This window comes from Papaver somniferum, chromosome 6 (genome assembly GCF_003573695.1).
Source record: "Papaver somniferum cultivar HN1 chromosome 6, ASM357369v1, whole genome shotgun sequence".
NCBI classification, from domain to species: domain Eukaryota; kingdom Viridiplantae; phylum Streptophyta; class Magnoliopsida; order Ranunculales; family Papaveraceae; genus Papaver; species Papaver somniferum.
The window spans coordinates 125285245-125309986 of record NC_039363.1 but is presented as its reverse complement, the minus strand read 5'-3'; the positions used below and the strand labels follow the sequence as shown (position 1 = coordinate 125309986).

Sequence of the window (24742 nt, the reverse complement as noted above, 5' to 3'; positions counted from 1 at the left end):
AACTTATACATAAATGTGTTCCCACAACAATGTTTATGTCCACCATTGGTTATGTAATCTAAACTCTCATTTCAATCATTGAAACATTCTTAGAGGACGTTATATAGTTGTTATTCACAAACCATTTCTCGTCAAAGCAATTTTCAAAGTGATTGAAACATATCATGACTTTCGTCACTAGGTAAAGATAAACTTGATTGAAGCGAAACGCTTACCAATACATATTTAGAGATGTAGATAGGAGAGGTATACTTGGCTCGAAATACCAAATGTGTATAATCCATTCTATATATATATAGCATACGACTTCTTGTCTCAAAGAGTAGGAGATAGAGTAGATAGACTTTTGAGTGACAGATAAGTTCAAGTCCTCACATACCTTTTTGTCGAGAAGTTCCACCGGTTCCTTGAGTAGTTCTTCTTCTTGTATGATGAATCGCCATGAAGTCCTTGAGCTCAACTACACTTTCTATCCTAGTCTGAGACTTAGCTATAATAGACTATAAATCAAGACTTATAGTTTTGATCACTAACATTGACAAACATGCTTGAGATAGCAACGCATGCGAGTTCGACCGAGCAATGCTCTAACAAGAACCCTAATTCCTAAAGAAACTCAAATTAAACTCTATAGAATTATTTATACTTCAATCAAACACAAACCCATCTATAATCTAACAAATCATAACAATTTCATAAAGGAATTTCATTAAATTAGAAATCCTAAATTACCTTGCATGAGATTCTTCACCGGAATAGCTTTATCTCAACAATTAAGTAATAACCCTTCAATTCTTCATCCATTAACAACGCTATGCATCATCCGTTCTACACGGATCCTAATTCCAGAAGCCTTAACTTCAAATCAAAATCAACAACACCTTATTCTTCTTCTGGAGCTCAAACAACCTCAATTATAACTTCATCTTCTTCGATTCATTAAACTAACTAAGTTTCTATGAATAACTCACATAAAAACAACTTAATTCTTAGAGAAATTCCTATGGGAATGAACAAACTCATTCGTTTGTTGGGCCAGGTGGATGGCCAAACTAGGTTTTCCACTATGGTAAAACATTGAGCATTAGATCAATAGGCGTGCGGTCTAGGTAAAAACGCTAGCGTTCGTAGATCGAACGCTGGCGTTGGAAGGGAAAACGCTTGCGTCAGAAGAACCAACGCGGCGTCATAAGATATGACGCCAGCGTTTTTGCTTCTAACGCCAATGGGTAGTTTTTAAAATTCGAATTTCACTTTTTACCTCTATAAATTACCACCATCTTCAAACAATTCACTCACACCAAAATTCACTTGAATTTTCTCTTCTAAAATGGCTGAAAAGGAGATCACACTTTTTTGCGATGCAAAACTTGAAGCTGTTGTTTCTAATATATGTGGGAGTTTTAAAAAGATTGAAAATTGTAAAAGGAAAGTGCAAGTTTTAGAAGTTGCTCCAAGAAAATGTTCCGCTAAAAGGCAAAGAAGAGCTCCAGTTTTGAAAATTAACAACATAAAATTCAAAAAAAAAAGGTGAAACTGTCGAAGAGCGCGTTGAATAGAAAATACGTCAAATAAAGATAAATAGGAGCCCAAAACTTGTACTTGATTTTTATTGAAGTTTTTATTATTGTCTAAGTTTATATCATGTACAATAATTAGCAGTAATATCAATGAATGAAAATGTTTATATTTTAAAATAGATTTCCACTTCAGATTAAGTGAAATTTATTACAATTTAAACTTGCAAATAACATCAAACTACATTTTAATAAACCACAACAAAAACATCAGACTACATCAAATCTGTTAGAGCATTGCTCGGTCGAACTCGCATGTGTTGCTATCTCAAGCATGTTTGTCAATGTTAATGATCAAAACTATAAGTCTTGATTTCTAGTCTACTATAGCTAAGGTCTCGGACTATGATAAAAAGTGTAGTTAAGCTCAAGAACTCTATGGCGATCATCATACAAGACGAAGAACTACTCAAGGAACCGGTGAAACTTCATCCACTAAAATGTATGTGGGGACTTGAACTTATCTATCACTCAAAAGTCTATTTATCTCCTATATTGAGACAAAAGTCGTTTTGCTATATAGACTTAGATTATACACATTTGATATTTCGAGCCGAGTTTATCTCGCCTATCTATTTCTCGAAATATGTGTTAGTAAGCTTTCACTTTAACCAAGTTCATCTTTACCTAGTGACGAAAGTCATGTTATGTTTCGATCACTTTGAAAATTGCTCTAACGAAAAATAGTTTGTGAATAAAAACTATATAACGTTCTCTGAGAATGTTTCAATGACTGAAATGAGAGTTTAGATTATATAACCATTTATGAATATAAGCATTGTTGTGGAAACAAATATATATATAAGTCCTTGAACCAAAGTTTGTGAACTTTGTTGAACCAAAGTTTACAAAGTTTGCGAACTCAGTCCGCGAACTGGCGGAAGTTCTCGACCCGAGAATATCTGCTGGAGTTTGAGAACTCACTCAGCAAATTCAGTCCGCAAACCCGGTCCGCGAATTGACGATATTTCTCGACCCGAGAATATCTACTAGAGTTTTAAAACTCTTTCCGCGAACACAGTCCGCGAACTTGAGTAGGTTATATCTAAAAACGATTGTTCTTGAACTCATCTTTATATTGATTAAGGAATACTTTTGCAAGTTGTGGCTATAAGGTTCATGAACCGATTCGAGTGAATCAAATCGTTTTTGCTTCGATTGTGTCTTGTGAAGTTACATAAGATCTAAGCAATTGAACAACTCTCTAACTAGTTCATTTGAGTCATTTGAACTAGTTATGGTGAAGAAGAATATGGTTGATATGAAAGTGATCATATGGCTAACCATTTGGTTAACTATTGTTGAACCAACTAATGTACAAGTTTGGGTACGGTTACACGAGCCTAGAAACGTGCATTTCATTTGTGTATAACAAGCTATGTTTTCGATCAAACGGTTGATAAATATTAGCTTGAATATAATCAGGTTTTCATCTAACGGTGAATATTGAATGCTTTGTTACTAAGCTAACATTGATTGCAAACCCTGATTTGAAAGAATATACAAGGGAAAACTCTAGTAACTGGGAAACCTAATCCCCACACCTTACGTGTGATACTAGTTGTAAGCTAGAGTCGATTCTCCTTAACCTATGGTTTTCTTTTCTCAAACCGGGTTAACAACTTAAAGACTTCATTGGGATTGTGAAGCCAGACCGATACTACTTTCTTGTAGTTGTGTGATCTGATCTTGATGTTTCTATCGTACGAGTACAATTGTAATAATTGGCTTGAGATTTCTATCTCCCATAGGCAAGATAAAAAGTAATCACAAACATTGTTTGTGATTCCACAACATCTTGTTTCGTTACCATACGATTAAGATTGTTATGAGGTGATTGATAATACTAGGATGTCTTCGGGAATATAAGTCCGGATTATCAATTGGTTCTTGTTCACATTGATTTATCAAAAGACGGAACAAAAATCATAGGTATATTCGTGGGAGAAGGATTTATCTATCACCGTAGAATTTTTTGTGTGATACAGATTTGTTTATTCAAGTCTTCGACTTTGGGTCGTAGCAACTCTTAGTTGTGGGTGAGATCAGCTAAGGGAACCAAGTACGTAGCATTCTTCTTGGATCAGAGACGTAGGAGCATAACTGTACCTTGGATCAGTGTGAGATTGGTTGGGGTTCAACTACAGTCCAGGCTGGAGTTAGTTTGTAGTAGGCTAGTGTATGTAGCGGCTTAATACAGTGTGTGTTCAATCTGGACTAGGTCCCGGGGTTTTTTCTGAATTTGCGGTTTCCTCGTTAACAAAATTCTGGTGTCTGTGTTATTTCTATTCTGCATTATATTTTGTTATATAATTGAAATATCACATGTTGTGCGTTGTTCAATCAATTAGAATATCCGACCTTTTGGGTTGTTGATTTAAATTGATTGACACTTGGATATTGGTCTTTGGTACCACCCAAGTGATGAGTGCTAAAAAGTGCATATTTCTATATCTTTTTCTTGGCAATTAACTCATCTTTTGTGCTCTAATTCTCCATTTTATCCCATATTCTGTATTTTCATTGTTTTCAAGAATAAATACTTTTCTTAATTAATTTTTTATTTTTAGGTTCTAAATAAAGTTTGGATGGAATTGCGGAGCGAAAAGAGCAGAAAAGTAGTGAAAAGTCGGGAGGAGTTACACAAGGAAGCCGCGAAAAATGTTGTGCACAAGACCAAAAGGCTAGAAGTGGGCTTGAAGAGGAAGAATTGTTCTTAAAGAAGATATGGGCTTGGCATACCCAAGGCCCAAAACCCTCACCCAAACCCATTTCCAATATCCATACCCGCCTTCATCTTCAGCCGTCAGATTATATCATCTCAGCATCCTACGGTCTCTTCATCGTCGTGCATCGAGGTCTGAAGATCCTGTCAAACACTACAGCACCTAACTCCATCTTGAGCCGTCAGTTTCGTTGTATCGGGCATCCAACGGTCGCTTTCCGATTCCTTCCATCTAGTCGTTAGATCGATCCATCATCTTCGCATCCAACGTCTCATCCTCGCTGTTCATCAACAATTGATAAACCCACTCAACACCCTAGTACATAACACCTATACCCGTAAAACAAACACACCCTTCTTCCCAAAACCATCGACTCCATCTTCTCCATTCCTCTACAGACGCCATACCACCACCATCTCCACCACCTGCTCCGTCATCACCACCATAATCATCATAACTTCAAACAATGATAACCCATCATTGTTCCCCTCTCCCTAGTCCATCTATTTTACCTATTTCACACATCCTTCACCTAAACCCTAGGTGTGAAGTGGGTAAATTAGGTCGAGCTAGAGTCAAATTGGCGGTATGGGAAGCAAGAGAAGACCAATTACAAGCATGAATCGAAGTTTGATTTGATTCAGAGATTAGGTAAGATTTTAATTTCAATTTTTAAAACCCTAATTTTTCTGACATTGGGGATTTTTTTGGGGAAATCGATTACATGTCTAATTGAAGTATGGGTTAGTATATTAGGGTTGTTATCAGAGTTAGGTAGGATTTTTTTGATTTAATTTGTATTTTCACCAAACCCTAATTGGACTGAAGTGGTCATGTTTTGGGGAAAGTTGGTTTGTGTATAAATAGGGATGATGGGTATGTGTTAGAAGGCATGCCTGGATTAGCCAGAGCACCACCTTAGAGGCCTGGACTAGCCAGTGCTCTCTACTGTTACTTCTTGTTTAATTTCAATTGTATTTGTTCACCATGTCTAGTATGTTCTAATTACTCTTGCTAGGGTGTAGATGAAACCCTTAGTCATATGTTGAGAAAAATTCTGTTCAGTTTAATGTTCTTATGATGTTCACTGTTGTAGGATGATTACTAGCTAAAGCATTCAAATGCACTTGTGATGAGTTGTACTGTGAGAAGACAGTTCATGCTAGGAGTGAATTAGATAACATAGCTAGAATTATTATCCATTTTATCCTGTTAGGGATGATAGTTAGCTAAATTGATCAAATGAACCTGTGATAGGCTGTACTGTAAGAAGACAGTTTATGATAGGGGTGAGTTAGTGAGAATGGTTGGCATATTATCCATTTTATCCTTCCCTGGAAAGGAACAAGAACATAAGTTGAATAGGTATTGCCTTAGATTAGGATTATTAGGTGGATTCAAATGCCCTAGTGCTTTTAGTCACTGTCACTAGAAATAGTTAGGAAACTTAGAAATCAGTAGAAAGATTTAGAAAACAACACCAGCTCCCTCCTTGTCCCTGTGGACTTCCCCTTATTTGCTCACTCACTACTTTAGATCCTGTATACTTGCAGGTATAAGTTGTAGGTTCTTTCAAAACCCTACCAAGTTTTTGGCGCCGCTGCCGGGGACTGGCGCTGTGTAGTTGAAAAAAAAAAATTGCTCTTGCTTTTCTGTTTTCAACCTGCTGTAACTTAGTGTAACTTAGTGTAGATTAGTATAGCTGTAGTTTTGTATCTTAGTACCACCTGTAGTGTATCTTAGTGTAGCTTTAATGTTGCTATTTTAGTGTAGCTGTAATTTTGTATCTTTAGCTGTAACTTAGTCTAACTGTAACTTAGAGCATCTGCATCTGCATATTAGTGTAATCATAAGCATCTTAGTTTAAGCATTTTTTCATTTCTTGCATCATCCTGCATTCTTTGCTTTCTTCCCTGTTCACTGCCTCTGCTGAGCTGCTGTGCTTGTGCTGCTGTGGTGCTCTTGCTTGTGCCAGGCCAAGACTGCTGCTGAGCTGCTGTGGCTGCTGTTGCAGCCTGTTGCTGCTGAACTACCCCCGTTGCTGCCTGTTGCTGTTGTTGAACTGTATTGCTGCTGCTGCATAGTCCCTGCTTCTCTGCTGCGCTTGCTGCTGCTGTGCAATTGTTGCTTTGAACCAGGCTCTTGCACTGAATTGTAGCTGCTGGCTAGCCCTTGCTTGCTAGCTAGCTAGCTAGCTGAATCTGCCCCTGGTGCTGCCTTAAAGCCCCTGCTGCTGGTGCAAAGCCCTGAACTGGTGAAGCTGCTGAGCCTTGATTGCTGGTGAAGCTGCTACCTGCTGTTGCAAAGCCCTTGCTTGCTTGCTTTGTCATATTTGGGCTTCACCATTTTGAACCTGAACTGGTGCTCCTGCTGCTACTGAAGCTGCTGCAGCTGGTGTAAGATAAAGCCCAACTGGGCTTGTGAAGTAAACTGATTTGAACCAAGCCCAACTGGGATGAAGCTGCAGAAGGAGAGGAAATTGAACCAAGCCCAACTGGGCCTTGAGTGTTAAAGCCAAAGCTTAGGATGATCCAAAGCCCAACTGGGCTTTTGCAACCAAACTGAACAGCTGGGCTGTGCTTCACAGGTAAGCCTAAACCCATTAAGAGAACCCAAACTGTGGGCTTCCATTTTTCTTGTGGGCTTGTAATATTAAACCCAACATTTGGGCTTATATTTTCTGTTGGGTTTGTAATTAATTTCTTGTGGGCTTGTTTGTTTAATTTCTTGTGGGCTTGTGGTTTTAGATTGATTTGGGCCTGTTGTTTTAATTAAAGAAAACTGAACTTTTGAAAGCCCAGTTGGGCCTCATATTTTAGTTAGTAGCTAGCCAAAGCCCAACTAAATTTCTGGGACTGTGGGCTTAACATCCATTTGAAAACTAAACATTTACACTGTGGGCTTGACCCAAAAACAGAAAACGTTTTCAAAGCCCAGTTGGGCCTCGACCTTTGGCTATTTAAGAGCCCAAATTTCAAATTGTTATCTGGGCTTGTTTCTGAACTGTGGGCCTGAACCAAAGTTCGAGTGGGCCAAAATTTCAAAATTCCAAAAACCAACAGTGAGCTTTACTCACCAGTAGTGGGCCTGTTTTTCAAAAACGTAGCTGGGCTTCGCAAAACCGAACAGTGGGCTTGGTCTTCTTATCCCATTAAAAACCAAATGTTTTTCTCCCATAAAAACCAAAGTTTTCCAAATGTTTCCCTAAAAACCAAAATTTTTCTTTTTTCCATCAAAACCAAATGTCTCCCGACAAAACCAAAATTTTCCCAAAAAGTCCAATCCCATTAAAAACCAAATTTTCTTGTATAAAATCTAGTAGATAGTTTCTTAGTTAAATCTTTTGTTTCTTTTGTATATATAGTGCTAATCCAATATGATCTCGGCTAAAAAAATGTTGGATTTTTTCCTTGAATAATGGAGTTCTAATCTTGCTTTCGCCGAAATCGGGTATTCTCTTTCCTTTTTCTCTACTCAGCATAATCCTCTCCATATGTTGTATTATAATTCTTTACATCTTTTGAAACATTGAGGACAATGTTTAGTTTAGGTTTGGGGGTATAGAGTAGATACCACGATCACATGCCATAATTGAAAACAAGAACTCCTTCTTTTTGAATTCTTTTTGAAAAAATTGAAAAAAAAAAAATTAATCAAAAAATTAAAAAAAACAAAAAAATGGAGCTCATTTACCTTGAAATGTTGACTCTTGTGCAAATATGTATTTTTATTAGGATTCTTAGTCTAGATATTTAGGCACCCTGATTCTAGCACAATTTACATAGTGATAAGAAACTTGCACGCGCACGATCTACCAATACATGTATAGCCTCATCCTTGAGGTGTTCTATCGGAAGTTTTAGTTGCCAATCACTTTAGAATACTGAACGAAACTTGACTAGCTTGTTCTTTGGTTGGTTGGGATAGAAGGTGGAGGTTACATTAAGAAAAACAACCATCGAATTTAACTGGGTGCATCAAAAAGGGCTACCTCTTGCTAAGAGTCATGTAATTTTTTTGTTTCCTTCTGTATATGTATCAAAAGTGTTACCATGTTAAAAAAAAAGAAAAAAATAAAATAAAATGATATATTTATTCAGAAAAAAGAAAAAAAAAAAAAAAAAAAAAAAAAAAAAAAAAGAAAAAAAAAAAGGAAAAAAGAATCAAGTATTTATCAATTCCATCCTCTCTTGTTCCAAAAATAAAAGAGAGTAGTCAATGTAAATAAGAGTCATGTAAAGAGTCATGTTTTGTGTTTTTGTGTTATAAGCAAGGAAGGGTGTATGCCATTGATGTACAACGCGAGTAATTGTGAAATACCTCCAACTCATTCACAATTCTCGTAAAGTCCGGACAGCTAGCTAGATTTCGACCTCGGTTCTTAGCCTGAGAAACTATCTCTTGGTGATTAGTAGTCATAACATCCGATCTTTCTTTACACATGTGTAGATACACTTTACACTCTTATCACATGTCTTTATTTGTTATCAGTGCTAGGATTGTGCCTTTGATATCTAGATTGACATATCCATTTTGCTGTGAGCTTAAACTGTCTTGCACATTTCACATTTCATGGAATCTGAGCTTATATTTTGTCCAAGAACTTTGTAGGTACGTTCTAAGCAAACCTTCACGAGACTTCACTCGTCCACTAGGGACACTTAGTGGTTTAAAAGGCTTAGTGCATACGCTAAATGCATTCGAGAGACCAGCGACAGTGGTATTGGTAGGATTTCCATAGTTTTGTTTTACTTGAGGACAAGTAAAATTCAGGTTTGGGGGTATTTGATGAGTGCTAAAAAGTGCATATTTCTATATCTTTTTCTTGGCAATTAACTCATCTTTTGTGCTCTAATTCTCCATTTTATCCCATATTCTGTATTTTCATTGTTTTCAAGAATAAATACTTTTCTTAATTAATTTTGTATTTTTAGGTTCTAAATAAAGTTTGGATGGAATTGCGGAGCGAAAAGAACAGAAAAGTAGTGAAAAGTCGGGAGAAGTTACACAAGGAAGCCGCGAAGAATGTTGTGCACAAGACCAAAAGGCTAGAAGTAGGCTTGAAGAGGAAGAATTGTTCTTAAAGAAGATATGGGCTTGGCATACCCAAGGCCCAAAACCCTCACCCAAACCCATTTCCAATATCCATACCCGCCTTCATCTTCAGCCGTCAGATTATATCATCTCAGCATCCTACGGTCTCTTCATCGTCGTGCATCGAAGTCTGAAGATCCTGTCAAACACTACAGCACCTAACTCCATCTTGAGCCGTCAGTTTCGTTGTATCGGGCATCCAACGGTCGCTTTCCGATTCCTTCCATCTATCCGTTAGATCGATCCATCATCTTCGCATCCAACGTCTCATCCTCGCTGTTCATCAACAATTGCTAAACCCACTCAACACCCTAGTACATAACACCTATACCCGCAAAACAAACGCACCCTTCTTCCCAAAACCATCGACTCCATCTTCTCCATTCCTCTACAGACGCCATACCACCACCATCTCCACCACCTGCTCCGTCATCACCACCATAATCATCATAACTTCAAACAATGATAACCCATCATTGTTCCCCTCTCCCTAGTCCATCTATTTTACCTATTTCACACATCCTTCACCGAAACCCTAGGTGTGAAGTGGGTAAATTAGGTCGAGCTAGAGTCAAATTGGTGGTATGGGAAGCAAGAGAAGACCAATTACAAGCATGAATCGAAGTTTGATTGGATTCAGAGATTAGGTAAGATTTTAATTTCAATTTTTAAAACCCTAATTTTTCTGACATTGGGGATTTTTTTGGGGAAATCGATTACATGTCTAATTGAAGTATGGGTTAGTATATTAGGGTTGTTATCAGAGTTAGGTAGGATTTTTTTGATTTAATTTGTATTTTCACCAAACCCTAATTGGACTGAAGTGGTCCTGTTTTGGGGAAAGTTGGTTTGTGTATAAATAGGGATGATGGGTATGTGTTAGAAGGCATGCCTGGATTAGCCAGAGCACCACCTTAGAGGCCTGGACTAGCCAGTGCTCTCTACTGTTACTTCTTGTTTAATTTCAATTGTATTTGTTCACCATGTCTAGTATGTTCTAATTACTCTTGCTAGGGTGTAGATGAAACCCTTAGTCATATGTTGAGAAAATTTCTGTTCAGTTTAATGTTCTTATGATGTTCACTGTTGTAGGATGATTACTAGCTAAAGCATTCAAATGAACTTGTGATGAGTTGTACTGTGAGAAGACAATTCATGCTAGGAGTGAATTAGATAACATAGCTAGAATTATTATCCATTTTATCCTGTTAGGGATGATAGTTAGCTAAATTGATCAAATGAACCTGTGATAGGCTGTACTGTAAGAAGACAGTTTATGCTAGGGGTGAGTTAGTGAGAATGGTTGGCATATTATCCATTTTATCCTTCCCTGGAAAGGAACAAGAACATAAGTTGAATAGGTATTGCCTTAGCTTAGGATTATTAGGTGGATTCAAATGCCCTAGTGCTTTTAGTCACTGTCACTAGAAATAGTTAGGAAACTTAGAAATCAGTAGAAAGATTTAGAAAACAACACCAGCTCCCTCCTTGTCCCTGTGGACTTCCCCTTATTTGCTCACTCACTACTTTAGATCCTGTATATTTGCAGGTTTAGATTAAAACATAGTTTTAGGACTTATTCCTTTTGCTATCACCAAGTTATCTTTCTTTGATAAAGACTCACAGATTTCTATTTGCTTGAGTATAGATCAAATTGAGAGATTGAGATATAAACTCTTTGATATACTTTTATCTAGATTGAGTCTGACTGTCTAGTTGATTCTCTAGAAAGTATATTGGAGTTTGTCCATACAGATTGCTAATCGAAATATTGGGTGTGGTTGTTATACCCCCTTTTTTTCAATTGGTATCAGAGCAGGCAAACACGTTCAAGACCTTACAAGTATGTGTTTGTGGCAATCTGAGTCTGAGGACAGTATCTCCGATATACGCGTATATCAAGATGACATCTAAAGCTTTTAACTATGCCAAATGTCTTGAGAACACCTCAAAGGATTACTCCTTAGATGATTCTTCCGAATCCCGAGGTAGGAAGGTTATTAATACTTCTCTCACCGATGAGACATTGAGCACTATGGAAAAACCTGAAATAGAGCTCACCATAATTTCAAAAAACTCTGCCGAGATTATTGATTTCCAGGATCATGATCAGCTGATTGATGAATTTGAAAAGTCTCTTGATCGAGAACAAGATCTCTATAACATCATTGAGTCCTTCTCTAAGATATTGAAAAACTTCTCCAAGAAACTACTCTACAGCATGAAAAGATTAGTGTTCTTGAGAATATTGTTAAGGAAGACTCAATTAGAGAAAAACTTTTGATCGAGACGCATTCATCAGATCTTAACAAACTTCGTGTTGAGAAAGAGAAACTGAGCGCATCTCTTATTCTAGCCCATGAACAGTGTGGATCCTTGGAAAAGGAAAACTCTGTCTTAAGGAGAAATTCTTATGTACAAACTAATTCTCGTGAATTACATCACATGAAGAAATGCTCTCCAGAAGAAGGTTGTGTCAATAAAAGTTTACATAACTTACAATCTTCTCATATGGCTATGGACTTAAAACAGATGCCATTTATTGCATCTCCTCCACGAACCTGTACATTCTGTGGGAAAAATAATCACTATGTTATCCATTGTTTTTCCATGAGGAAACAAATTTCTAAACTTCACAATTTGATTTTTTCCACTGTCAATGGAACAAATAGTCAGTCGACTACTGCAGTGAATCGCATGCCCACAGAAAATCATAAATCTTATAAATATGAACTTCCTCCTAGAAGACATCACAGGGTTCAAGTGCATTCTAGTGGTAAAAATTCTTGTGCTGCTGATAAAAGCATTCCCTATGTTTATAAGATTGTTTATGATAAATCTAAGTCTAGAAAATGAATTCCTATCTATTCTGATCCTGTTGAACCAGTTGCAAGAGGTCCTAGATTTAGTCCCCGGAGAAAACCTTCTGACGGTACTATTAATCAAGTTGTATCTTTTTCTTCTGGGAGGAATGTCAAGCAAAGAAAGGCGAAAAATACAAGGATCAAGCTGTCAGATGATATGTACAACTCAATTCTCAATGATCATAGTGAGATTTTTCCCTCTACCACCTGATTCCAAGTATTCCTTTTCTTGTTCCTAACTTGAGAGGTACAAGGACAATAATTGAGAATTACTCAAGTATGTTTTATATTTTTCTTTTCAAGTTTTTTCTTTTTGTGTGCTGACGGTCCACAAACGTTCACGTCCTCCTCTTGTGAGTTCATAAGGTTTCCAAAAACAAGAGTTTCTTGCTCATGTCTGCACACACACACACACACACACACACACACACATATATATATCAATCTATATTGTGTTTTTTCCATCCCTAACAAAATTTATATGGAGAACTCTGCAAAATCTCAAGAGATTGTGCATCTTGATATGGAGGAAGACGTTCAAGGACGTGAGTCTATTCAGGAGCTGGTTCTAAAGAAGATGCTTGAAAGAAAGGATCACAACTCCTGGATTGATGATTCCATCGAGGATTCAATTTGTTTTCAGAACGATTCAAAGGTCGAGTTTGTAAATATTTAACTGCAAATAAACCAACTCTTAGATGGTCAGGCCAGAATCCTTGCTAATCAGAATATTCTGATACGAAATCAAAAGAATCTCATCATGGACTGTGTCAAGGCTATACATCTTGCTCCGGTTGTTAATCGTAAAGTTGGTGTTCTAACTCACGAACATGGTGTATCTACGGTCAAGAAAGTAAAGGAAATCAGTGACACCTTCTTTGATGGATTCATTGAAAGATATGAGGTTCTAAACGAACTCTGATTTTCTTATTTTTTTCCTAGTAAATCTTCTCTTTTCTTGTTTTATTTAGAAGAATAACTAGAGTTTGGAATAGCCATGATTGTGTTTACACATAGCTATGTCCAACGTTTTTCATCTTCACGTTTTTAGGTTTATTTGTTTAAATTCTAAAAAATTGTTTGGAAGATGATTATTTTTGCAGTATTAATCTTTATGGTTTTATATATTGCAATATTGTTATGGGACATGTGTGTTTACGTCCGTGAACTGTGATTGTCCCATACCTTGTCAAAAGTAAAGTCTTTCGTATGTCGATATGCATGTATTGATAAAAGAATGAATGAACTTTTGACAAATACAAAAGTTAAGCCTATTATGTCAATTATTGATGGAGGATAGGTTAAAATATTTTGTTTACAAGGATTATGTCTATTGTATGTCGTTATGCAAATAGTGATGGAAAATAGAATGAATCCTTGTGTATTCCGCAATATTGATCTTCCCTGATCCATAATCTTTTATGTATTACTGTGTTATTCCATAAAGTGTCTTATGTTGAGCTCTATCGACTGAGTTATTTTTTTAGCTTAGTTGTTGTTCCGTGAGGTACTTTATGTCGAGCAGTTTCAACTAAATTAATCATCTTGTTTGGTTAATTAGTTATGGCTCCGTAAGTTTTCTTATGATGAGCATTGTTGACTGAGTTGATCATTTCTTATGATTAACTTAGTAATCACTCCATAGATTCTCCTATGCCGAGCATTATAATTGAATTGATTACTTTTTGTGGTTAATTTGGTTTTATTTCCAAGTAGATTATTTATGAATTCTCTTGTGATTAATCTAATTGAGTAATTTTGAGTCTCCATAAGTTTTCTTATGTCGAGCATGATCAATTAAATTGATTAATTTTGTGATTAGTTTGATTGTGTATTCCGATTAAATAAACCATGGGTTCTCTTGTGGTTAATTTAATTGAGTATTTTGGATTCAAATTCATACTTGTATGTGATTTGTTATGTCCAAAGAAATCCTTCTTTTCTTTTGAAATTAAGGTCGCTCTTGTTGTTCTTTCGGGAATGACATTTCATGGGGGAGAGTTATTTTGAACTTGCGCTTAATTGCCAAATCTTTGTGGGGAGTGCGGATGTGGAATATTATAGGGGTTATCTTGTATCTTTAAACTCCTTGATGAATGCGTTTAGCTTCGGCTTTATGATTGAATCTAAAGAACAAGTTGATATATGCTTTCTTTTGGTCATGAAATGTCTCTTTCGGAAATTTCATTAGGATCCCGTTCTTGTACCTTTGCCAATTTTATTGACAAAAAGGGGGAGAATTAATATGTAGTTCACACTACAAATACATATGGTTTTCTTATCATTATGTAAGGGGGAGTGGTTTCCATGTGAGATGGAGTATTGACTAAGGGGGAGCGATACATATCACCATAGTATTATTGTCAAAGTTGTGATACAATTGAACTTTGATACTGTGTAACGATACTATGTCACTGTATAACAATGACCGAGAACTCTGTTTTCTTATTGTTATAGCTACGGATTTTCAACAACGATGATGCTAAACTTACAACCTTTGGGATCATTGGAATACTTGGAAGTGACGAAGATTTCGAGTAATGTTGAAGATTAGGCATGTGGAATAGGAGCTTCAAAAATGTATTTGTCTTTTTTGTATTCCATATGTATTAATAGTTTTGCCACTAAAATTGACAAAGGGGAAGATTGTTAGAGCATTGCTCGATCGAACTCGCATGCATTGCTATCTCAAGCATGTTTGTCAATGTTAGTGATCAAAACTATAAGTCTTGATTTCTAGTCTACTATAGCTAAGGTCTCGGACTAGGATAGAAAGTGTAGTTAAGCTCAAGAACTCCATGGAGATCATCATACAAGACGAAGAACTACTCAAGGATCCGGTGGAACTTCATCGACTAAAAGGTATGTGGAGGCTTGAACTTATCTATCACTCAAAAGTCGTTTATCTCCTATATTGAGACAAAAGTCGTTTTGTTATACAGACTTAGATTATACACATTTGATATTTCAAGTCGAGTTTATCTCGCCTATCTAATTCTCGAAATATGTGTTGGTAAGCTTTCGCTTTAACCAAGTTCATTTTTACCTAGTGATGAAAGTCATGTTATGTTTCAATTACTTTGAAAATTTCTCTGACGAAAAATAGTTTGTGAATAACAACTATATAACGTTCTCTGAAAATTTCTTGAACTCATCTTTATATTGATTAAGAAATTCTTTTGCAAACGTGTCTATAAGGTTCATGAACCGATTCAAGTGAATCAAATCGTTTTTTGCTTCGATTGTGTCTTGTGAAGTTACATAAGATCTAAGCAATTAAACAACTCTCTAACTAGTTCATTTGAGTCATTTGAACTAGTTACGGTGAAGAAGAATATGGTTGATATGAAAGTGATCATATGGATAACCATTTGGTTAACTATTGTTGAACCAACTAATATACAAGTTTGGGTACGGTTACACGAGCCTAGAAACGTGCATTTCATTTGTGTATAACAAGATATGTTTTCGATCTAACGGTTGATAAATATTAGCTTGAATCTAATCAGGTTTTCATCTAACGGTGAATATTGAATGATTTGTTACTAAGCTAACATTGATTGCAAACCCTGATTTGGAAGACTATATAAGGGAGAACTCTATAAACTGGGAAACCTAATCCCCACACCTTACGTGTGATACTAGTTGTAAGCTAGATTCGATTCTCCTTTAACCTCTGTTTTTCTTTTCTCAAACCGGCTTAACGACTTAAAGACTTCATTGGGATTGTGAAGCCAGACCGATACTAATTTCTTGTAGTTGTGTGATCTGATCTTGTTGTTTCTATCGTAAGATTACAGTTGTAATAATTGGCTTGAGATTTCTATCTCCGATACGCAAGATAAAAAGTAATCACAAACATCTTCGTCTCATCGTCCGCAACATCTTGTTTCGCTACCATACGATTAAGATTGTTGTGAGGTGATTGATAATACTAGGCTGTTCTTATGGAATATAAGTACGGATTATCAATTGGTTCCTGTTCACCCTGATTTATCAAAAGATGGAATAAAACTCATAGGTATATTCGTGGGAGACAGATTTATCTATCACCGTAGAATTTTCTGTGTGATACATATTTGTTTATTCAAGTCTTCGACTTTGGATCGTAGCAACTCTTAGTTGTGGGTGAGATCAGCTAAGGGAATCAAGTACGTAACATCATGCTGGGATCAGAGACGTAGGAGCATAACTGTACCTTGGATCAGTGTGAAATTTGTTAGGGCTCAACTACAGTCCATACCGAAGTTAGTTTGTAGTAGGCTAGTGTCTGTAGCGGCTTAATACAGTGTGTGTTCAATCTGGACTAGGTCCCGGGGTTTTTTCTGCATTTGCGGTTTCCTTGTTAACAAAATTCTGGTGTCTGTGTTATTTCTATTCCGCATTATATTTTGTTATATAATTGAAATATCACAGGTTGTGCGTTGTTCAATCAATTAGAATATCCGACCTTTTGGGTTGTTGATTTAAATTGATTGACACTTGGATATTAGTCTTTGGTACCATCCAAGTTATCTTTCTTTGATAAAGACTCGCAGATTTCTATTTGCTTGAGTATAGATCAAATTGAGACATTGAGATATAAACTCTTTGATATACTTTTATCTAGATTGAGTCTGACTGTCTAGTTGATTCTGTAGAAAGTATATTGGAGTTTGTCCATACAAATTGCTAATCGAAATATTGGGTGTGGTTGTTATACCCCCGCTTTTTCAAATTCCAGCGATATTCTCTCTGTAAAGTTCATAGCATTCAAAATGCCTAAACTCTCTCCCTAAACTCTCTCCCGCTTTCTTCGGTAAACTTGGTCTGAGCGATGGTCTCCAGTTCTTCGTTGGATAATCTAGAATTTCTACGATGCACCATCCACAATACTTCCGTATAATGTTTGACTTCATTAGTGATGAATGCAATTCTTAATTCTAGGCTCTTACTGTTTCTTATGGCTTCGTTCCGCGATGCTACAAAATGTCTTAATACTGTTTGCCATAAATTGTTATTGTTCGTTGGTCTCACCATACGATGTAACCAACATCGAACAAGAGCAACATCTTCTTCAATTGTAAATTCCGGCAGCGACATTCGAGTGCAGTAACGATGTGCTTGAGATGGACCATCTTTTAGAATTCTGAAACACGCTTCGTACCGAAAAGGTTTACCGTGAGCTTCCTCCCAATTATCAAGAGTTGTTTGGATCACTTCATCTTCAGTTACACCGCTGAACTTTTCTCGATCAATTTCCATTACCAGAACAACAAATGGCTGGAAAACAAGCCCAACAGATTGAAAACGAGCACGCAATCGACGAGCATCTCGGTTTCCTGGATTTCCCGTAAGTGAGACGAACATTGAAAAACGTTCTCCCAAAAAGAACCGTCATGAGAAATAACAACACCAGTGATTACCCTATGAAAGAAATATGCTTTGCATAGAGTTATATCCTCTTCTTGAGTAAACTTGGGACCACGATTTCTAACAGACATTTCTTCAAAGGGGGAGAGATTTAGGAAAGAAGAAGAAGATGTGATTTTGGAGATGGGAGGAATGAAATTTATAGGTCGAGAAAGAAAAGTTTGCCCTTGGAAATGGAAATTTAGCCGTTGGCGTTTGTAGTAAAACCGCCCGCGACTTTCCTTTGAGCGCCTGTTTGAATTACCAACGCCTATTTTCTATTATAAATACATCACTAGATTTTATTATAAACCAAACCAACCGATTTCTTTCTCATCATCCACCATGTTTTCTAAAGGCAAAGCGAAGCAAATATTATGTGTCGAAGCAAAAGAGGTTTGTCCATTATGTTTCATGGATAACCACAGTCTTATGCAATGTCCTTGGATGTATTCAAAGTATTCGCGAGAAGGTTGTTCACGCATCAGAATTGTGATTGAATCACAACCGGAAAAGCTCAGGTATTTACAATGTCAAGATCCCAATTGTCCAGAGGAACCGCATATGCTAGATGATGCTATGAAGATTAAAAAAGAAGAAGAAGAAAAGATTGCAACACTGTGCAAAAGCTTCAAACTTAAAACCAAATTGAAGAAGGAGTTATTACACTGCAAGCATTGTGGATATGGAGATCACGAATACAAACATTGTCCACAGAGAATCAGTTCATGCTCAAAGCTCGGTTGCAGGACTTTTATGCATTTGCGGACTTCTTCTGAAGAAGACACATATGGAAGGAATTTATGGGAATGTCCAATGTGTTTTTTGGTGGAGTGGGCTGATTGAAGTTGAAGGACAAATCGATTCACTATGGTATTATGTTATTTAAGTTGTTTTTTATTTTGTGTTATTTATGATTATCTAAAACCATCAAGTAATTTAAATTTTTCCTCGATTAAACATTGCACCATCAATTTCATAAATAAAAACATACTGCATTGAACAACCACATCATACATGAGAATAAAAAAAATACATTAAATTTAAACAACTACATAGGTGTCAATTCTCGGCGGGGGTGTGGGTGGTGGAATTCCTAGGGCGATATAGGGATTGTATTTGATGAGCACCCTACGAATGTTGAAACAAGCATGGAAGTCTAAAGGACGACCGGGGTGAGATGCTGGCCACATTGCTAGAGTTCTGGGTTCCACTTCATGTTCAGCTTCATCGTTGAGCTTATTTTTGTGATTCTCCATTAGTTGAGAGATGAACTCCGATATATTACAACTAATTACACTAAAACGATGCGCCAATCCGTGCAACGAACATTTCAAACACTTTCTTCCAGAACGTCGATTGTGATACATTCCTACCGGTAGCAACATCAGCGGCAACATCTTGTGTTTGAAAAACGTAGGCTCTGCAAATAGCTAAATCCACTTGTTGAGTGAATCTAACAAAACGAACTCTGGGAGGCATTTTTGTAGATGATTTGAGAGGGAAGAATGTGTAGAATGTGTGAATTAAGAGTTGAAATGAGGAGTATTTATAGATTTCAAAAAATGTAGCCGTTGGATCACAAGATTTTTCATCCGTTCAGATTGAGCCGTTAGCGCCATTGGGTTTGACGCTGGAATTTTTGATACGGACGCGGGAGTTATAAGTTAAAACGCGCGTTTGAAGTACATACGCTGGCGTTATTTCTTCAGACGCTAGCATTGGTAGAAATCTCGCCCGTCGTTACTACAGACGCGTGCTGGTTATTCCATCTCGATGTTCAAATCAACAGAGAAATGATTTTCTCTCGACACGTTTTGGTGATGATAAGGCCAAAAGAAAATGATAACGGCACCCAAATAAGGGATAAGGGCAGCCAGGCGGTTTAGATGCAAAAATGATTATTTTACCCTTCTAATTAATCTGATATCTTCTTCGTCCGGTATCCGATTGACACGTTCGAGCAGTCTATCTCACATAACTTTTCGAGACCTATTTAGTGATACTAATTTCGTAACTATATCGTTGTTAGATTAATTTCTATTAATTAACGTTCATCTCTAATTAATCGGGTCAATAACAGTTTTGTCGTCTCATGACTGGTATAATAGCGTTGACGAGCTTGAGGCTCGTTACAGTTGGATCAGACCTGTAATCAAATTCGAGTACATATATTTTTACCAATGTGTAAAACATTCTCTAAAAACTAAGCATATTTTGAACATGAAACCCTATTACCACCTAAAATCTTCTCTAAAATGGATCAAACATATACTGGAAGTGGCAGAAGTTCGCAGCACTAATAGGCTAAACCAAATAGAACTATAAAAAATACAACAATGAAAAGACTGAAGTGAAGCAGAAAAACAGATACACCAACCAAGTTGCAGAAAAACACAATACTTATCCCTTAGGAGATAAAGACGTGGTGCGTGCAATAAAAGTTTCTACCGTAGTTACTAACCACCTAGCAACAATCAATATGAAGCCGAAATCTAAAGGGTGGTTTCAAAGTTTTTTACCAAAGTTATGTCATTTATGAAGATTCCGTGTAGAGCTCAGTGGTCTTATGGTCGAACTTAAAGTGGTGGTGGGAAGATACTAATGTTGATGCAAACTAAAATTAAACAATGATGACATTCTCTTGGGAAATTAAACAATCAGCTAATGTTCAAAAACTTGACCATTTCATACTACCAGGTGTAAAACGTGCCAGCCCGGCACAACCGAGCCCACAAAATCACGTGCTTAGCGTGCTGTGCTGGGCTGTGGCAGAGATTCAGATGTGCTGTGTTGTGCTAAATGGTGTGCCGTGCTGTGCTGTGCCAGAAAAATAAACGTATTGTGCTGTGCTAGCACACTTATTTTATATTTCCCAAAATAAATGTTTTTGAGATATTTTAGTTTGTACATGATTTATTACAGAAATAAATTAGCATAACGAAAATTAAATGTCAGAAATTGGCTAAAACAATGATTTTTTTTTGTGAAATATTCATCAAATGTGATGTATTGTGTAGTATTTTACACATGACGTGGCGTGCTTTCTTCGCGTGCCGTGTTGTGCTGTGTCGCTGTGCCTATTTGTCTGGCACAACACATCACATTAAACAAACATGTTGTGCCCGTGCTGAGCCGGTCGCGTGCTGTGCCGTGCTGGGCTCGAATTTTAACGTCCTTTGCTGTGCCCTAAACATGCTGACCCGTCCCAATTTACACCACAGTCTAAACTATATTTCTATCGCCATTGTATCTAAACTGTGTGCTACGATTTAGAATGATGGATAAGAATTCAGGGAAATTAGAAATTGAAAAAGAACACAATTTAGAACTAAAACCAACGTAATTACTAACACCTGAATGATACTGATTTTAATCAAAATCACTAAAGAAAATCAAATTATTATATGCAATCACAATTACCCAGAAAAAGATGAAAAGAATTTTCTAAGTTGAAATCCTAAGAATTGAAATGAGGTTGGTTCGAAAGATTTCAATTAAATGATTTGATTTCGGCGATTTTTCTTTGTTGTTCGTTGGGTTTCTGTTCAATAAGAAGAAGAACATAAAGAAAAGTAGAAAGATGAGAATGAAAGACCGTATTTACCCTTGCTATGTTTCGTATTAACGAAAAGGCAAGCGAGCGGAATAAAAAATGGAAGGGTAACTTAGTGAATTCACTGGGAACGGGAGAAAAATCTTAGATGGTCGAAAAAAGGGTTTTTTCTTTATATTAGTTATTAGATGATGATACATTTGATTTTTGTATAACGGTGAATATTGAATGCTTGAATCTAATCAGGTTTTCATCTAACGGTGAATATTGAATGCTTTGTTACCAAGGTAACATTGATTGCAAACCCTGATTTGAAGACTATATAAAGGAGAACTCTAGCAACTGGGAAACCTAATCCCCACATCTCATGTGTGATAGTAGTTGCGACTAGAGTCGTTTATCCTTTAACCTTAGGTTTTTCACGAAACCCTGTAGGTTAACGACTTAAATACTTTATTGGGATTGTGGAGCCAGACCCAACTATTTTCTCTGTAGTTGCATGTTCTGATCTTGCTGTTTCTATCATGATTGAGTACTATCTTCTTTAAGATTTGCTCGAGATTTATTCTCCGATATGAAAGATTGAAAAAGTAGTCACAAACATCTTCGTCTAATCGTTTGTGATTCACCAATATCTTGTTTCGTTAATCGATTAAGATTATTGTGAGGTGATTGATAATACTAGGTTGTTCTTCGGAAATATAAGTCTGGTTTATCAATTGGTTCCTGTTCACCTTGATTTATCAAAAGACGGAACAAAACTCATAGGTATATCTGTGGGAGACAGATTTATCTATACAGTAGACTTTTCTGTATGCTACAGATTTGTTTATCAAGTCTTCGACTTTGGGTCGTAACAACTCTTAGTTGTGGGTGAGATCAGCTAAGGGAATCAAGTGCATAGAGTCCTGTTGGGATTCAGAGACGCAAGGAGCGCAACTGTACCTTGATCAATGTGAGATTGATTATGGCTCAACTACATTCCAGACCGAAATTAACTTGGAGTAGACTAGTATCTGTAGCTGCTTAATACATTGTGGTGTTCAAATCTGGACTAGGTCCCGGGGTTTTTCTGCATTTGCGGTTTCCTCATTAACAAAACTTCTGGTGTCTGTGTTATTTCTTTTCCGCATTATATTTTGTTATATACTTGAAATATCACAGGTTTTGCGTTGAATCGATCAATCGCTAAATCCAACATTTGGTTGTTGATTGAAATTGATTGATCCTTGAACTTTGGTTTTTGGTACCGTTCAAGTTATTTCTCTTATATTCAATCGGGTTCGCAAATTCCTATTTGCTTGATTGCGGATTGAAATTGAGATACAACTCTTGGATATACTTTTCTTGAGATTGAGTCTGACTGTCTAGTTGATTCTCTCGAAAGTATATTAGAGTTTGTCCATACAGATTGCTAAGTGAAATATTGGGTGTGGTTGTTAGACCCCGACTTTTTCACTTTTCATAGTAATGAAGGTTTTGTTGTGTGTTCCTTTTAAAAAATGAACTCTGTTTTTTCATATTTTATTTTAGTTTTGTTTTTGATAAGGTGTTCATTCGAAAGAATGAATTCTGTTTTTTGTTATATATTTATTCTTAAGAATGAACTCTATTGTACTTTTGATTTTGTTTATTTTGATTAAGTGTTCATTTGAAAGAATGAACTTTGATTAGGTGTTCATTTAAAAGAATGAACTCTATTCTAGTTTTGGTTTGATTAAGTGTATAAGTTTTGTTGTATATTCATTTTAAAGAACAAACTCTGTTCTAATTTTGGTTTGATTAGGTTCCATTTGAAAGAATGAGCTATGTTTTTTACGTGTTCATCAAATAGAGTGAACTCATGTACGGAAATAAGTAGGAAGTTCAGAGTTTATCAGAGAGCATGAACTAAAATAATTACGGGAATAAAAGAGTTAAGAAAATTAATGCTGAAACAGTATGAAAGAGTATTCTGGTCTATTTAATATCTTCAAATAATTATAGACCAAATAAAAAACGATTTTTACCGCTGGACCAAACTGTTGTGGTCCCAGTTATAAATGGACCAAACAATAAGTTCCCCTATAATACGAACGAGCAATGGGATATATCGGAAATAACTGCGGTATATGTACTGTTCATGTCAGCATGGTATTTCAATGCCGGCAATACTTCGGTACCGGTATGAACAATAAAATATTTTTACAGTATACCCCAATTACCTTGTTCTATAAAACATGCGTTTTATCGAACAAAAAAAACCTGATGGTGTTGGGCACCAACTAATAAAATACCAGGGTGCCCCATTAAAATACCAGGACAGAACTGGAACGAGTCCAGAGTTTGTTTGAGCGTACCGACACTTTGACGATCTGGGAGAAATCTCAGTAGAATGAAGAAAGCTTTAAGCGTTTACGGTGAGATTTTAAGGTTGGTCAGGAAATTACCAAAAGATTCCAGACCTTACTATTCCAAATATGCAAGAGAGAATTTCGTCAATTACAGAGAAGTTGACACAATTACTGATCCAAATATCCTCGACGAACTCTTCAATAGAGCTTATAATCATGCCATCTGGGTTCTCAAAAAGGTAAACTTAAACCCATTTTCTTTCTTTCTTTCTCCCTCTCTCATTCCCAAATTTGAACTAACTTTTGTTCTGCCCTTGCAGTACTCGGTGGATCAATCTGCAGCTGAGAAACTGAAGAAGATCTGTAGCAATTGAATAGATATCTGAATTTTGCGTGGTAACTGTTTGTTAAAATTCTCCAATGAGTGTCACTTCTGAAATGTTTTGTGTGTTGTATTAGTCTTCTTTGTTAATAATGTGATGTAGTGATTTGTCTGTGAAACTTTGTTATCTGCTTCTAAGGCATTTGATATTTTACACAAAGAACACAATTTGGTAAATTTTATTTTCATGAATTTTAGATATGATTGTCTGAGTTATGCCTTTTTCTTAATTGCGAAGATTGATACCTCTTATGGTGCCTAGAGTTTTTTCTGTAGTTCTCACACCACTGGTGACAGAAACGTATTTGTTCAAAATGTCATGTAATGTACCCTACAAAGGCTGAGGTTCAGTCACCATCATGGATAACTAATTAACTAGTATTCCTTTACTATATTTGAGGTAACCTGTGTAATAAAAGAGGTTTTGTTAATTGCTTTGCACTGCATCCTGTCCTGCTCTTGATAGAGTCTGGAGTTATGTAGTAAAGCGATATTACTCTACATCTTACTGATACTGATTCTAATGGAAGTTTATAGAGTATAAGAACAATGAACTCTTTTGTGACAAACAAACATTATTTAGAACAACAAGGTTGCCTCAGGTAGTTCAGCTATGAGTTAATTGGAATCTCATGTTAGTGTAGTTATAGGTTAAATCAGTCGTCTAGTCATTGTAGGTTATGGTTTAGGACAACTATGGCTTACTCTATGGTAGTATTTAGATTGTAGGTAAGTTATCTTGTAAGATACAAGAGGAACGATTTATAGTAAATAGTGGTATTTCATACCATTTTTTTCTTTCAAAAAATCCATTTTGCC

General features: G+C 36.4%; 1 protein-coding gene across 1 annotated transcript; it reads left to right on the top strand.

Moving 5' to 3' along the window:
• Window positions 1-23500: 23500 nt before the first annotated feature.
• LOC113286145 (LYR motif-containing protein At3g19508) lies at window positions 23501-24127 on the top strand. Its single transcript, XM_026534844.1, has 2 exons — window positions 23501-23780; window positions 23862-24127. The coding sequence occupies exons 1-2, from the start codon at window positions 23583-23585 to the stop codon at window positions 23913-23915; spliced, it is 252 nt and encodes an 83-aa protein (XP_026390629.1). The 5' UTR covers window positions 23501-23582; the 3' UTR covers window positions 23916-24127.
• The last annotated feature ends 615 nt before the right edge of the window (window positions 24128-24742 follow it).

Excerpts from the sequence above, each read along its gene's own strand:
- LOC113286145 (XM_026534844.1), top strand. The coding sequence starts at position 23,583 with ATGAAGAAAGCTTTAAGCGTTTACGGTGAGATTTTAAGGTTGGTCAGG. Across the intron at positions 23,781-23,861 it reads CCATCTGGGTTCTCAAAAAG|TACTCGGTGGATCAATCTGC; the intron begins GTAAACTTAAAC and ends CTGCCCTTGCAG.